Source organism: Macrotis lagotis, chromosome 1, assembly GCF_037893015.1.
Source record: "Macrotis lagotis isolate mMagLag1 chromosome 1, bilby.v1.9.chrom.fasta, whole genome shotgun sequence".
In the NCBI taxonomy this organism is placed as follows: domain Eukaryota; kingdom Metazoa; phylum Chordata; class Mammalia; order Peramelemorphia; family Peramelidae; genus Macrotis; species Macrotis lagotis.
In genome coordinates, this window is record NC_133658.1 from 926,513,581 (window position 1) to 926,528,387 (window position 14,807).

General features: G+C 38.9%; 1 protein-coding gene across 1 annotated transcript; it reads right to left on the reverse strand.

Annotated features, from left to right (window-relative positions):
• Nucleotides 1-557: 557 nt before the first annotated feature.
• LOC141510086 (uncharacterized) lies at nucleotides 558-2,210 on the reverse strand. The gene has a single exon (XM_074220090.1). The coding sequence runs from the start codon at nucleotides 2,194-2,196 to the stop codon at nucleotides 1,174-1,176; it is 1,023 nt and encodes a 340-aa protein (XP_074076191.1). The 5' UTR covers nucleotides 2,197-2,210; the 3' UTR covers nucleotides 558-1,173.
• Nucleotides 2,211-14,807: the final 12,597 nt, after the last annotated feature.

Here is a 14,807-nt window from a genome sequence, read left to right on the forward strand (position 1 = left end):
GAGATTTTTGTCTAGGTGAATTCTGGTCCATTCTGTTTCAGTCAGACAGGTTCAAGGGGAAGTAGATTTCCCCTTTTGTCTAGATTACCCGATTCAAGGATGAACTGGATATAAATTTCTGTCTAGATTGAATGATGAGTTATGCTTCCCAAACCCTCATTAGAATAGTCATTCTCATAAAGCACTGGCCATGGAGGCAGGAGTACCTGGGTTCAAATCCGGTCTCAACTACTTAAAAATTACTGAGCTGTGTGGCCTTGAGCAAGCCCCTTAACCCCATTTGCCTTGCGAAAATTAAAAAAAAAAAAAAAAAAAGAATAGTTATTCTCATAAATTTTGAACCTGTCCGAACTGATCACCACCTTTTGGGAACATCCACTCATCTAAGGGCATGAAAGCACTGTGAGGCTTCCAGGATTCATCTTTGCTTTACAGGAGATGAAAAATGTCCATTCAGCAATAATTTGTGTTATACTAAATTTATTATCCATGAATGAAATGAATACCCAGAAATTTGATCTGGGAATTGTCACAGTTGTTTGGCAAAATGGAAGGATAAGCTTTACATATGAACCACAATCATAAATATTTTCTCCATTGTGGATTCTCTGATGTCAAGTACGATGAACATGTATATTAAAAGCTTTGGAATATTAAAAGCTTTGGAATGTAATCAATACTTCTCAGATTTCTCACCAGTGTTCATTCACAGACATGTGGCAAGATTTCCCCAAATTGATTACATTCATACATTTCACTCCAGGGTGGATTTTCTGATGCCTACAAAATTGGTTGGGCATCTTAAAAAGCCTTTTCATATTGATTATATCCATAAGGCTTCTCTCCAGTGTGGATTATATGATGTACAACAAGATGGGAGCTCCGTATGAAAGTCTTTCCACACTGATTACATTCATGAGGCTTGTTCCCAGTGTGGATTCTCTAACGTGAAGCAAGTCCAGAGCTCTGCGTGAAAGTCTTTCCACACTGATTACATTCATAACGTTTCTCCCCAGTGTGGATTCTCTGATGTTCAGCAAGATAGGAGCTCGGTGTGAAATTCTTTCCATACTGATTACATTCATAAGGCTTCTCCCCAGTGTGGCTTCTCTGATGTGCAGCAAGTCCAGAGCTTTGTGTGAAAGTCTTTCCACTTTGATGACATTCTTAAGGCTAGTTCCTAGTATGGATTTTCTGATGGACAGCAAGTCCAGAGCTCCATGCAAAAGTCTTTCCACACTGATTACATTCATAAGGCTTCTCCCCAGAGTGGATTCTCTGATGATGAATAAGAGAGGAGTGTTCTCTGAAAGCCTTTCCACACTGATTACATTCATATGGCTTCTCCCCAGTGTGGATTCTGTGATGTGCAGCAAGTCCAGAGTTCCGTCTGAAAGTCTTTCCACACTGATAACATTGGTAAGGTTTCTCCCCAGTGTGGATTCTCTGATGTGCAGAAAGACTGGAGCTGTCTCTGAAAGTCTTTCCACATTGATCACATTCATAAGGTTTCTCCCCAGTGTGGGTTTTCTGATGTTCAGCAAGATAGGAGCTCCATGTGAAATTCTTTCCACACTGATTACATTCATAAGGCTTCTCCCCAGTGTGGATTCTCTGATGTGCAGCAACTCCAGAGCTCCGTCTGAAAGTCTTTCCACACTGATAACATTGGTAAGGTTTCTCTCCAGTATGGATTCTCTGATGGACAGTAAGATTGGAGCCCTGTGTAAAAGTCTTTCCACACTGATTACATTCATAAGGCTTCTCCCCAGTGTGGATTCTCTGATGTGCAGCAAGTCCAGAGCTATGTGTGAAAGTCTTTCCACACTGATTACATTCATAAGGTTTCTCACCAGTGTGGATTCTCTGATGTATAGTAAGACTGGAGCTCTCTCTGAAAGTCTTTCCACACTGATTACATTGATAAGGTTTCTCTCCAGTGTGGATTCTCTGATGTGAAGCAAGTTTTGAGCTAGGAAAGAAATTCTTGCCACACTGATTATACTCATAAGGTTTCTCTTCAGTGTGGATTTTCCAATGTTCAGTGAAACTGTCATGTCTTTGACAAGTCTTTCCATATTGAGTATATTCATACTGATTTTCTATAGTGTGGTTAACATGGTTACCAAGATGAGTCCTCTCTTCACCAGAAGCAGTAAAGTCATTCCAGGAGGTCATTTTCAGATTTATACTCATCTCATCACACTTGAGCTCTGCATCTGATGGAAACAAACACACACATATATATGTATAAGGATATCCCATTTTTCCTGGCAGAAAGTTTCCCCAGTTAAAAGAAAAAGACCTCAAACTTAAATGAGCAGAATCAATCATTTGAAAATACTATAAACTTACACATAAGACAATTCGATGATCAAAAAGTTCCACACACAACTGCAATGGATCCTCACCACAAACTTGAGACAAGTGTGCAGCCACCTTGTCACTATGTGTGACTCTTCCGGTCACAAGTTCTGAATGGCCGAGTGACCTGACCCAAATGACAGCACCAGAGAGTAGAACTCCAGCCTGGTGAAGGAGTATGCTCCGGCCACTGAACTGGACAGATGTTCTCCTTTTTATTTTTCTTTGCATCAAGAGCATTTTGGTTGCAGACAATGCTTTTTCTTATGTTGAGGTAATTGCCCAACTGTCCCGAATGGACCAGTTTTGATGCTTTCTCCCATGGTCATTCTTTATAAATTTTATGATAACCTGAGAAATAAATTTTCTCTTTTTCACTTGTCCTGTCATAATTTTCAGTTAGATCCACTTTTCTGATCACTTGTTCTGATGCTTAGATATTATCTCATGGACGTTTTTGCAGCCTTGGAGACTGTCAATCATCCAATTTTCTTGATATTTTTTCCTTTTCTCTAAGTTTCTTGGATATTTCTCTTGGGACTCCTCATTTATTCTTTCCCACCCATCCCACACAACCCAATGTTCCTGTAAACTAGGTTTGCTGCTACTACACAGAACAAAAACCTCTCAATTATTCATGAGCCAAATTAGGAGTCATCCACTCCTCATTATCACTCCCACACCCCTGCCCCAACACTGAAGCAGGTGATTCCACCTTTGTAACCTTGCCCTAGCACTTCCCTTTCTCCAGCAGAATTGGCCCTTTTTAAGTTGGGGGTCCAAATGACCTCATGTTTGAGGTATTAAAAGAACTGACTCACGTCTATTCCCAGGTCACTCCATCCTCCATCACCTTTTAAATTCATCTTCCTGAAGTTCTTTGCCTGTCCATGGCACTCCCTACCTAATTCCAGGGGATTGAGGACCAAAGATAAAATTTTGGGATGGGCTCTTCATCTTCTGCCTCCTTGTCCCTTTCTAGTCTCCCTTCACCTGTCTTACCCTCCACATAGGCTAGGATGCAGTGCGGCAGAGGCCTCTTTGTTGCTCCAACAGTGTGGGTTTTCCCTGGCTGGTGCTCCTGCCTAGAACTTTTACCCGGGCTTTTCTGAAGTACCACAGATCTGTTTCCTTAAGACTGTCCAGTCTTCTTTAACCTTAGTGCCTGCCCACCTTGTCTTGATGGGCTGCAACAGCAGTTGTGTCCATGCTGTCTTTCTCACCAAACTGTGGGGTACCAGAAAGCCTTATGTTTTCAGAAGATGAGCCTTGTACTTGCTTATATCCAGTTAGCACTTAGTAGATTCATATTGTTTTAGAAAGGACTCATATTTGAGAGACTCGGCCTTCTTTAGAGTCTGTATTTAGAGTTTGTATTCCCTTATTAGGGAAGGGGGGGTGATTCAAAGCAGAGCCACTTTACTGCAAGTAATTTGGAATCAGAAAATTCCAACTTTGTCTCCTTCATAGAAGGATGTCCACATTTCTTAACTTCCATGGCCTAACAATTAGAGGCATTCCATGGGAACAGGAACATACTGGGCTGGATTCAGGATCACCTGAACTGAGACTCTTACTGACCCAGGAATTAGTCCCTCAATCTATTTGCCTCAGTTTCCTCAATTATAACATGGGATATTAACAGAAATCCAAACCAAAAGATAATTCTGAGGATCACATGAGATTACATGCAAGACGAAAACTCTTAAGCCTCGGGAGGGTTAGGGTCCCCTTCAGTGCCCATCTAAAAGGAGAAGGTCCAGGATCAATGTTTGCAGACTTTGCAGACTTGTTTCTAGCTCCCTGTCACATGGAACAATGGTCTGTCTCAGAAAAGCTAGGCAGCAGGAGGACCTGATCTCTTGGATTCAGGAGGTCATCACTTTGGACTTTCTAAGAGGTGATCAATGGCCCAAACCTTCTTCTAGGAGAGAGCTGAAGACACTCCGTTTAAAGAAAGATTCCCAGTTACCTGGGGAATGGTCCTTACCAAGGAAAAGAAAGTTCTGAGCATTCTCCAGCATGACATCCTTGTGCAGCTGCTTCTGAGAATTGTCCAACAAGTTCCATTCCTCCAGGGTGAAGTCCACAGCCACATCCTTGAATGTCACCACCTCCTAAAACATCCACATGCAGAGAACTTAAAGAGTTGAGACAGGCTTCAGAATTGATCCAGGTCAGTGATCATCAATGCACAGAAGGAAACTGAAGCAAAGACAAGAAATTGCCCGAAGGTCACACGCTTTATAAGACTCAGAGCCAGCACAGGTAACTATAATCTTGAAAAGTCTGAGGGAGCATGGGAAAAAGCAATGGATATTTTCAGTTGAAATGAAACTGAGCAATATTCTTCTATGGAATGCTAATCTCTTTAGAAGAAGGAAAGTGATGTATTCTCTTAGAAAGATAAGAGGATTTCTGGAGGAAAACTAAGAACTATCAGCAATTATAGATTAAGAAAATTTCATGATGACCTTGTGAGGGGCAGTTAGGTGGAGTAGTGGATAGAGCACTGGCCCTGGAATCAGGAGGACTTGAGTTCCAATGAGTTCCAAGGCACTAAATAATAGCCTAGCTGTGTGACCTTGGGCAAGTCGGTTAGCCCTATTGCCTTAAATAAATAAAATTTTCCAAAAAAGAGTTTGTGAGAAACTAGTGCTGTGTTTTGGTCACGCTATTTTCCTAAAAGTGAGAAAGGCTGAACAAGATGAAAATATGAGGAGGATTATTTTGGTTTTTTTTTTGGATTTTTGCAAGGCAATGGGGTTAAGAGAATTGCCCAAGATTGTAGAGCTAGGAAATTTTTAAGTGTCTAGGCCGGATATGAACTCAGGTCCTCTTGACCCAGGGCTAGTGCTCTATCCACTGTGCCACATAGCTGCCCCAGTAGGATTGTTTTTATTAATTTTTTATTTATATATTTTGCCAAGTACAAGCAAATATAGCTTTCAACAATGATTTTTTATAAGGTTTTGAATTTCACATGTTTCTCCCTCCCTCCTTTCCTTTTCCCTCTGATGGACAGAAAACAATCTAATATAGGTTATAGTTGTGTAATTATATTAAACGTAAAACGATACTAATCATTCTGGCAAAGAGAAATCACATCAAAAATGGACAGAAAAAACATGAGAAGGGAAAAATCATAATACATAAAGAATTTCACAAATTGAAAATAGTATACTTTGGTCCGTATGCAGACTCCATAGTTTTTCTCTGGAAGTGGATGGAATGTTCCATCACAAGTCCATTAGAATTGTCTCTGGAACAGTTGAATCAGTTCACAACTCCTCCAACAATGCATTAGTATTCAGTTGTCACACATCCTATCCACCAGGAATCCATCATTTTTTTTTATTGTATTTTATTTTAGGTTTTTAGGTTTTTGCAAGGCAAACAGGGTAAAGTGGCTTGCTCAAGACCACACAGCTAGGTAATTGTTAAGTGTCTGAGACAGGATTTGAACCCAGGTACTTCTGACTCTAGGGCTGGTGCTTTATCCACTACACCACCTAGCTGCCCCTAGGAATCCTTTAACTTTTTAATTAATTAGCCAATTTGATGCATGAGGAGTAGTGCCTCGTTTTAATTTGCATTTCTCTAATCAATCAATGATTTTGAGCATTTTTCCAAATAATTGTAGAGTGTCAACTTCTTCATCTGAGAACTGCCTGCTCATGTCCTTTGACTGTTGATCAACTGGGGAATAGCTTGTATTTCAATGAATTTGACTTAGTTCACTATAGTTTTAGAAATGAGTCCTTTATCATGAACAAATAAGTCCTTTATCAGGAACACTAGCATTAAAAATTCTTTCCCAACTTACTACATTTGTTTTAATATAGGTTGTACTGACGTTACTTGCACAAAAACTTTTCAATTTGATGTAATCGAAATGGTCTGTTTTACATTCTATAATGTTTTCTCTTTTCTTTGGTCATAAACTGCTCCCCTTTCCATAAAACAGACAGATAAACTATTCTTTGTCGTCCCAATCGGCTTAGGGTGTCACCTTTCTTGTCCAAATCCAGTATCCATTTCAAATTTATCTTGGTACAGGATGTGAGAGGTTGATGTATACCTCAGTTTTTATCAGTGAGTTCTTATCCTTGAAGCTGAAGTCTTTGGGCTTGTCACACAGTAGATTACTTTAGGCATTTACTACCATTTCTTTTGTACCCAATCTAACAGGCAGATCCACTTCTTTATTTCGTATCCAGTATCAGACAGTTTAGATGACAGATACTTCACCACAGAATTTTAGATTTGGTAAACTGAGGTCTACTTCCCTTGCATTTTTTTTCATGAATTCCCTTGACATTCTTGACCTTTTCTTCCTCCCTATGAATTTTGTCACTATTATTTCTAGTTAAATAAAGTCATTTTTGAAAGCTTAATTTGTATGGCATTGAATAAGTAATTCAATTTAGGCACCTTGGTCACTTTTATCATATTATGAACAGGATTCTTAGGGGTCCATAATTGCTATCTGCATTGAAGTAGTATGAGTCTTTTTCCATCAAAAGACGGAAGTTATATCTATTGTTAAATTAAGGGCTTAAAGAGGTTCTGGGGGTGATGTGCCGGAGAACAAAATCTTATGCCATGGCTTATTTTTTTCTTTATTTTACTAATGATACATTTTCATTAATTTAGATGTTTATGTAGAAATAAGAATGATCACAATGGGGGCAGGAAAAAGTTCTTTCACCCTTCTTTAAAATAATTTATGCTCTATTTGGAACCAATATTTTGTCTTTAACTTCCTTTATTTCTATAAAGTAACCACTGAACAGCAAACAAATATATTAATCTATTCACACTTTTGGAGATCCCTGAGACTTTACAAGCTTGTCCTTTACATTAGGGTCTCTTGATTGACTATTCTTCATTGCAGAATATTTACGCACAATATGTTTATTCAATATAGGATGGAAGTCACTTTTTATTGATTAGCAATTGATTCCAGATGGATTTCTAATGCGAAGAGAAGCCATTTCCAACTTCTTTCCTCCTATATTGTTCATCACCCTGAGGCTAGATTGTGATTCCCTACCTCCATTTTAGAAGGAAGCTCAGCTCAGATAGCATTTCATTTGGTACCTGGCTTTAGCATGTGGGAACCTTCTCCAATTCACTTCTCTATCCTCCCTTCCAATTAGACACTTTCTCCTCTCCTCCATCTTCTACATTATGGGAGATGATCTCTTTCACTGCTAGAATACCAATTTCTTGAAGTTATGGACTAACTATATCTGTCCATATGATTGTGCCTAGTTCTTAATGAAGATTTTGGTTCACAAATGCCATTTAAGAAAATATTGACTATTGATAATTCTACCCAATCACTCTTATTCGGATACCTCTTCATATAATTTAAAAGCTGAGACCATTCCAGTTGAACTGCTTTTGCTTTCTACTGCCTTTTCGACAACCTGAACTATGAGGTTAATTCAAGATATCTTACATTCAACATGGGTAAAAATGAACTCATTTTCTTTCCCCTTCTGTTCCCTATTCTGCTCAAGGACCACACCATTCTCCAGGCACACAGGCTCCTAAGGAAGGTATCATCCTTCAACCTTCTCATTCTACCATGTTAATTTTCTTAGTATCTCTGAAATATATCTGCTCCTCGTCACTGATTTTTTTTTCAAGGTAGGAGTGTTAAGAGACTTGACTGAGGTCCCACAGCAAAGTAAATATTAAGTGTCTGAAGTTGGTTTAGAACTCAGGTCCTCACAACTCCAGGGCCAGTGCTCAATCTACTGTGCCACCTAGCTGCCCCTCCACTGATGTTTTAGTCTTGATAGCCCAGACACTTCTCACCTGACTCGGACTATGGCAATAGCTTGTATGTAGTTTGGTCTGATTCAAGACTGTCCTGTTTCTCTGAAGTTCAAACTAAAATTTACCTCCTTTAGAAAAACTTCCCCAAAGTGTCTTACTTTTAGTGCCTTTTCTGTTGTTTATTTCCTTGTTATCCATTATGTGACTTACGTGTATGTGTTTACATGATGACCCTCCAATAAATTGGTTGGTAACTGTCCACTGTTATCCAAGAAGACCAAAATAACATCACCATGTTTGAGACAAATAGCAGTGTGTCTGTCTGTGATTGATCAGACCAATATGAGCTAGGAAAGCTCTACTACAGGTCAGGAACAAATAATCCACGGGAACTCCTGAGGTGCATACTCTAAACTTGTGCATATCATGTTTTTGTTGAGCTGCTCCCATTCTGCCTTTCTCATAGAGCACAGCCCCCTCAGTGATGACGTCATGCCACGCTGGGCAGTCCTGTGCAGGGGCCTCCAATGCTGTACAATCAATTAAAAAATCCTTCAATGAGACTTTGAGGGTGCCTTGATATCACTTCTTCTGCCACTCTTGTGGGCACTTGCCATGGGTGAGTTCTCCAAAAAATAGCTTTTGTTTTCAAAGTGTACATCTGGCATCCTAAAAATGTGTCTGGTCCATCAGAGTTGCATTCTGTGCAGTAATTTTGGAATGCTTGGCAATTTACCTGAGAAAGTACCTCAGGGTCTGGACCCTTCTCCTGCCAGGTTGTCTTCAGAGTCTTCCTAAGACAATTAAAATGGAAGTAGTTCAGTTTCCTTCTGTGGCACTGGTATACTGTACAGGACTCACAGGCAATGAGCAATGAGGTCAACACAATGGCTCTGTAGACCTTCAGTCTGGTGGTCATTCTAACACCTCTTCTCTCTCTCTCTCTCTCTCTCTCTCTCACTCACACACACACACACACACACACACACACACACACACACACACACAAAAACATTTCCTTTCAGTCTCCTAAATACAAAGCTAGGTCTGACAATATGAGTGTCAACCTCATTGTCAATGTGGACCTCTCTGGAAAGACACCATTGGCTTTAATCAATAATTGAACATCTAGATGGTGTGGTGGGGCTGATGCAGCACCTGGGTGTTCTTGGTGTTCATTGTTAGACCAAAACTAGCACAAGCAGCAGAGAATATTTCCATACTTGTTGCAGCTCAGCCTCAGAGGCTTCACTGAAGCACCATCACCTGGAAGCAGAAGATCCTGCACAAACCCTCCCTCATCTTTGATCTTGGCTTGTAGCCTTTAAAAGTAGAAGATGTGAGGCAGCTTACTGTGAGGCCGTGCTCATCTTCAGTGAAGGTGTGGGATAATATGGCTGAAAACATTGTGCTAAACAGTCTGGGAGCACGGTCAGCCTTTTTTCACTTCATTCATGACCAGATGGGCTCCAATAATTAGTGAGCTCTTCAAAGGCAGGGATGGTTTTTGTCTCTGTTTGAATCCCTCTAGTTCAGCATAGTGATTGGGACAAAGTAGGCTCTTAATAAGTGTTTACTGATGGACTGATTTCAGCTCCCAACAACCTAGAGAACAGTGGTTCTGTTGCTCCTCATTCCTGAAGATGAGGAAACTGAGATAAAGGTTAAGTGACTTCGCCCATGTTGGGGCAAGGGAGGCAGCTTTTGAACTGAGGTCCTCTGGACTGCAGGACCAGCTCTCTCTAGGACCCACAGAGAAGAGACAGAAGGTGTCAGTCTTTGGGGAAAGGCATTGGCTATTTAAGGAACAAAAAAGATAATCAAAAGTGGATTTGGACAAGAGCTTAAGCTCATTCCATTTTATCTGTTCTGTCTTGGACATGCCCTGAGGACCTCTTTGGGCAGTTGGTGGTACAATGCAGAGAGCAGACCCTGGAGTCAGAAGGATGTGAGTTCAATTCCAGCCCCAGATACTGCTTAGTTGGGTGACCCTGGGCAGGTCATTTCACCTAATTAGCCTCAGTTTCCTCATCTATCAAATGAGTGGAGAAAGGAATGGTCAATCACACTAGTAACTTTAGCAAGAAAACTACAACAGGGTCAAAGGCAAGAGTGAAATAACTGAACCAGAAAAACAAAAAAGGAGTCCTCCTGGGACTCTGAATAATTCCAGAAATTCCCTTTCTCCCCAATCTTCTCTAATCAGGCAAGTAGCAGGAGCTTAACAAATGCTAAAGAAGATGCTGATTTGCCTTTGTGATGGTGATGGTTCTGCTAAAGGTCTAGTAACCCTTTAAGCCAGTTCTTCAGGTTTTTTTAAAAAATTCACTTTTTCTGTATCTTTTTTTGCCCAAGGGTCTTGTTGTATTTCAGGGGGTTATTATTGGATGTTAACCAAAACGCCCTGCATGTCCAGCAGCTCAAGGAGAGAGAGAGAGAGAGAGAGAGAGAGAGAGAGAGAGAGAGATACAGATACAAAGATAAAGACAGAGAGAGAGAGAAGAAGACAGAGGAAGGGAGCTAGAGAAAAAGGGAGAGAGAGGTAAAGGGGGGGAATAATGAACAAGCATGGAGAGAGCAAACACATGACCCTACAGAATAGAGAGGAAAGAGTGAAGGGGTTCATCTGTGCAGCTAAGTTTTCATGAAGGAAAACTAAAAAAAAAAAACAGGTTAGGGGTGGAAATTTGGGGAGGGGGTCCCTGCAGGGAGATAGAGCATGAGATGCTAAATTTCCAAAAAATCTGTTTAAAACACAGAAGGAGGGAGCAGGGCAATGTTGTTACTTCTGTATTGAATGTCCTATCTATTTTTGTAAAGAAATGACCCATAGGGGTAGCTAGGTGGCACAGGGGGGAGGTTCAGCCAGGTGGTGCAATGGATAGAGAACCAGCCCTGGAGACAGGAGGACATGAATTCAAGTCAGACACTTAGTAATTGCCTAGAGGTGGACCTTGGGCAAGTCACTTCACCCCATTGCCTTACAAAAGTAACAAAATATATTAATCAAAAAAATGGCCCATAAGGATGGTAATGCCAAGCTCATAGACAATGCTCTAGGTCTAAGGAACTGCTCTCTTAGGCTGATATTGGTCAAGTCTGAGAATGGACTATACTCACCTGGATTTTCTGAACTGAACAGGTAGTTTTCACATAAAGGATTCAACACTATTCCTTAGCCATAAGAAAAAATGGTCCAAAACATTTTTATTGAAATTTTACATTGTATTCTCCAATTAACCCTGTTATAAAAGTTTTTCAACATTCATCTACTTGCATATTTAGAAATCCCACAATTTTCTGGCACTCTCGCTTCCCACCTCTTTCACCTCAGTGGCAGTCTACTGAATGCTGAATAAATATATTTACGTTTAACATGTTCACATATTAGTCATTTTTGATCTGAAGAATTAGGATTAAAGGAAAAGAAAGAAAATCATGGGATAGAAGGAAAAACATAAGAGAAATTTTTAAAAAGTGAACAGTGTTCGTTCAGATGGACCAGAGAACAGCTGCTTCCATCAAGGTTGTTCATCTCACAATGTTGTTGGTGATGTATATACATGTATATATATTGCTCCCTTGGTTCTGTTCGCTTTTCTCAGCTTCAGATCCTGTAACTCATTCCATGCTTCTCTAGAGTTCATGAATCATGGTTTCTTATAGAATGATACTATTTCATAACATTCATATTCCATAAATTGCTCAGCCATTCCGGAAATGGTAGACATCCCCCCCAGTTTCCAATTTTTACTACTACAAAACAGTTCTAATAAATATTTTGGAACATGGGGAAATTTTCCCATTTTTTATAATTTTCTTCTGGATATAAGTCTAGTATTGGTATTACTAAGTCAAAAGGTATGCTCAGTTTAATTTAATGCTCTTTGGGCATAATTCCATTTTGCTCTCCAGAATGGTTGAATGATGTCACAACTCTACCAACAGTGCACTAATGTTCCAGTCTTCCCACAATCTCTCCAACATTGTTTTTCCTTTTCTCATCTTAGCTAATCTGAGAGTTATGAGGTGGCTCATAGGTGTTTTCAACAGCTTTTCTCTAATCAAGAATGATTTGGAACATTTTATCTTATAATTATAGATAGCTTTAATTTCTTCATTTGAGAACAGCCTGGTCATATCCTTTGACTTTATTAATGATTTGCAATCTTATAAATTTGGTTCATTTCCCTATATATATTTCAGAAATGAGACCATTATCGAAACTCCTAGCTGTGAAAATTGTTTCCCACCTTTCTTTTCCTTCCAATCTTGAAAGCATTGGCTTTATTAGTGCAAAAACTTCTTAATTCAATAAAGTCAAAATCAAACATTTGGCAATTATTGAAGGACTTTTTCTTATTTGGTCATGAATTTCTCCCCTTTCCATTGACCTGACAGAGGATTTCTTAGTCTATTCATTTATTATGATGGCACCCTTTATGTCTAAATCCTGTATCCTATTTTGACCTTATTTTGGGATAGGCTGTGAGATGTGGGGCTATACCTAGTTTTTGCCATACTATTTTCCAGTATTTCCAAGAGTTTTTGTCAAATAGTGAATTCCCAGGCTAGAAGTGAACGTGTTTGACTTTCTCAAAAAACAGTCATTTATTAGTTTCTTTTGAACCGATGCTAATCCCATCATCCATTACTCTATTTTTTAACCAATAGCAGGGAATTTGGATGACTGCCTCTTTATAGTGCAATTATAGATCTGGTAGGGCCAGTCTACCTTCCTTTACATTTTTTCATTACTTTCATTGATATTTTTGAATTTTTCTTACTCTGGATGAATTTTGTGACTACTTTTCTAGTTTGGTAAAAGCAATTTGATATGATAGCTTGATGGGTTTGGCACTGAATAAATAATTTAATTTGGGAAGACATCATTTTTATTATAATAGCTTGGCCTATCCATAAGCAATTAATGTATTTTTCCCCAGTGTTTAGGTCTGACTTTATTTGCGTGAAGTCTTTATAATTGTGTTCATACAGTTTCTAGGTTTGTCTTAGGAGACAGATTCCAAAGTATTTCATGTTGTCTGCAGTTACTTTATATGGAATTTCACATCTCATCTCTTGGGCTTTGGCATTGTGGTTCATATATAGAAACACTGATGACTTACGTGTGTTTTTTTATATCCTGCTACTTTACTGAAATCGTTATAGATTTCAGAGGGTTTTCTAGGGTTCTCTAAGTATACCATCACATCATCTGCAAAATGTTAAAACTTTGCTTCCTCTATGCCAATTTTAATTCCTTTAATTTCCTTTTCTTCTCACTGCTAAAGCTAAAACTTCTAATGCTCTCTCTCTCTCTCTATCTATATATATTTTTCAAAATGGAAAATGGCATTTAAGCAACTTGAGCAGGGTCATACAACTGGGCAATTATGAACTGAGTTTGGATTTGACCTCAGGTCCTCCTGAAACCAGGGCCAGTGCTTTATCCGCTGCACCACATAGCTGTGCCTCTAAGGTAATACTGAATAATAACATTGACAATGGGCATCCTTGTATCACTGCTAACTTTACTGGAAATGCTACTTAGCTAATCCCCAACACATATAATATTTGTTCATGGTTTTTAGATAGATACTGCTTAGTATTTTAAGGAGAACTCCATTTAAACATATACTCTCTAGAGTTTTTAATATGAATGGATGTATTTTGTCAAAGACTTTTTCAGCATCTACTGAGATAATAAGATTTCTGTTGGTTTTGTTATTAATATATTCAGTTTTGCAGTGTTTTCCTAATACTGAGCCATTCCTGTGTAACGGGTATAAATCTTCCCCAGTCATGATGTACTATCCTAGTACTAATGTGCTGTAATCTCTTTGCCAAAATGTTAAGATTGTTCCTTTAATGTTCAGTAAGGAAATTCGTCTATAGTTGTCTTTGTTTGGACTCTTCCTGGTTTAATAAGCACCATAATCATTTCATAGAAGGAATTTCACAAAACTTCTATTTTTAAAAATAATTTATACAGAATTGGAATTAGTTGTGCCTTAAATGTTTGGTAGAATTCACTTATAAATCCTTCCTAACCTGGAGATGTTCCTGGTTAATTAATTGATGTTTACTTTAATTTCTTTTGCTGAAATGGAGTTATTTTATTTTCTCTTTTGTTAATCTGGGTAGTTTGTATTTTTGTAAATATTCAAGCAGTCCCCACAGGGTGTTCAAATGGATTGACATAACTTTGGGCGATATAGCCCTGAACTGTCTCTTTAATTTCCTCCTCAATGGTGGTGAGTTCACCCTTTTCATTGTTGAAATTGGTGATTCCAGATTGTTATTGATTAGAGAAATGCAAAATAAAACAACTCTGAGGGATCACCTCACATCTATTATAATGGCTACCATGACAAAAAAAAAGGAAAATGATGACTGTTGGAGAGGATAATGGGACTTCAAAGCTATGTCCAAAGAGCAATAAAACTGCTCCTAACATTTGAGCCATCTGTATCATTATTAGGCTTATATCCAGAAGAAATCATGAATAATGGAAAAATCTCACACATTCAAAAATATTCAAAGGAGCTCTTTTTGTAGTGGCAAAAAATTAGAAATTGTGGGGATGCCCATCCACTGGGGAATGGCTGGACAAGATAGGGTGCGTGAATATTGTGGAGTATTATAATTTA

Coding starts and splice junctions, on each gene's coding strand:
- LOC141510086 (XM_074220090.1), bottom strand. CDS start 2,196: ATGAGTATAAATCTGAAAATGACCTCCTGGAATGACTTTACTGCTTCT.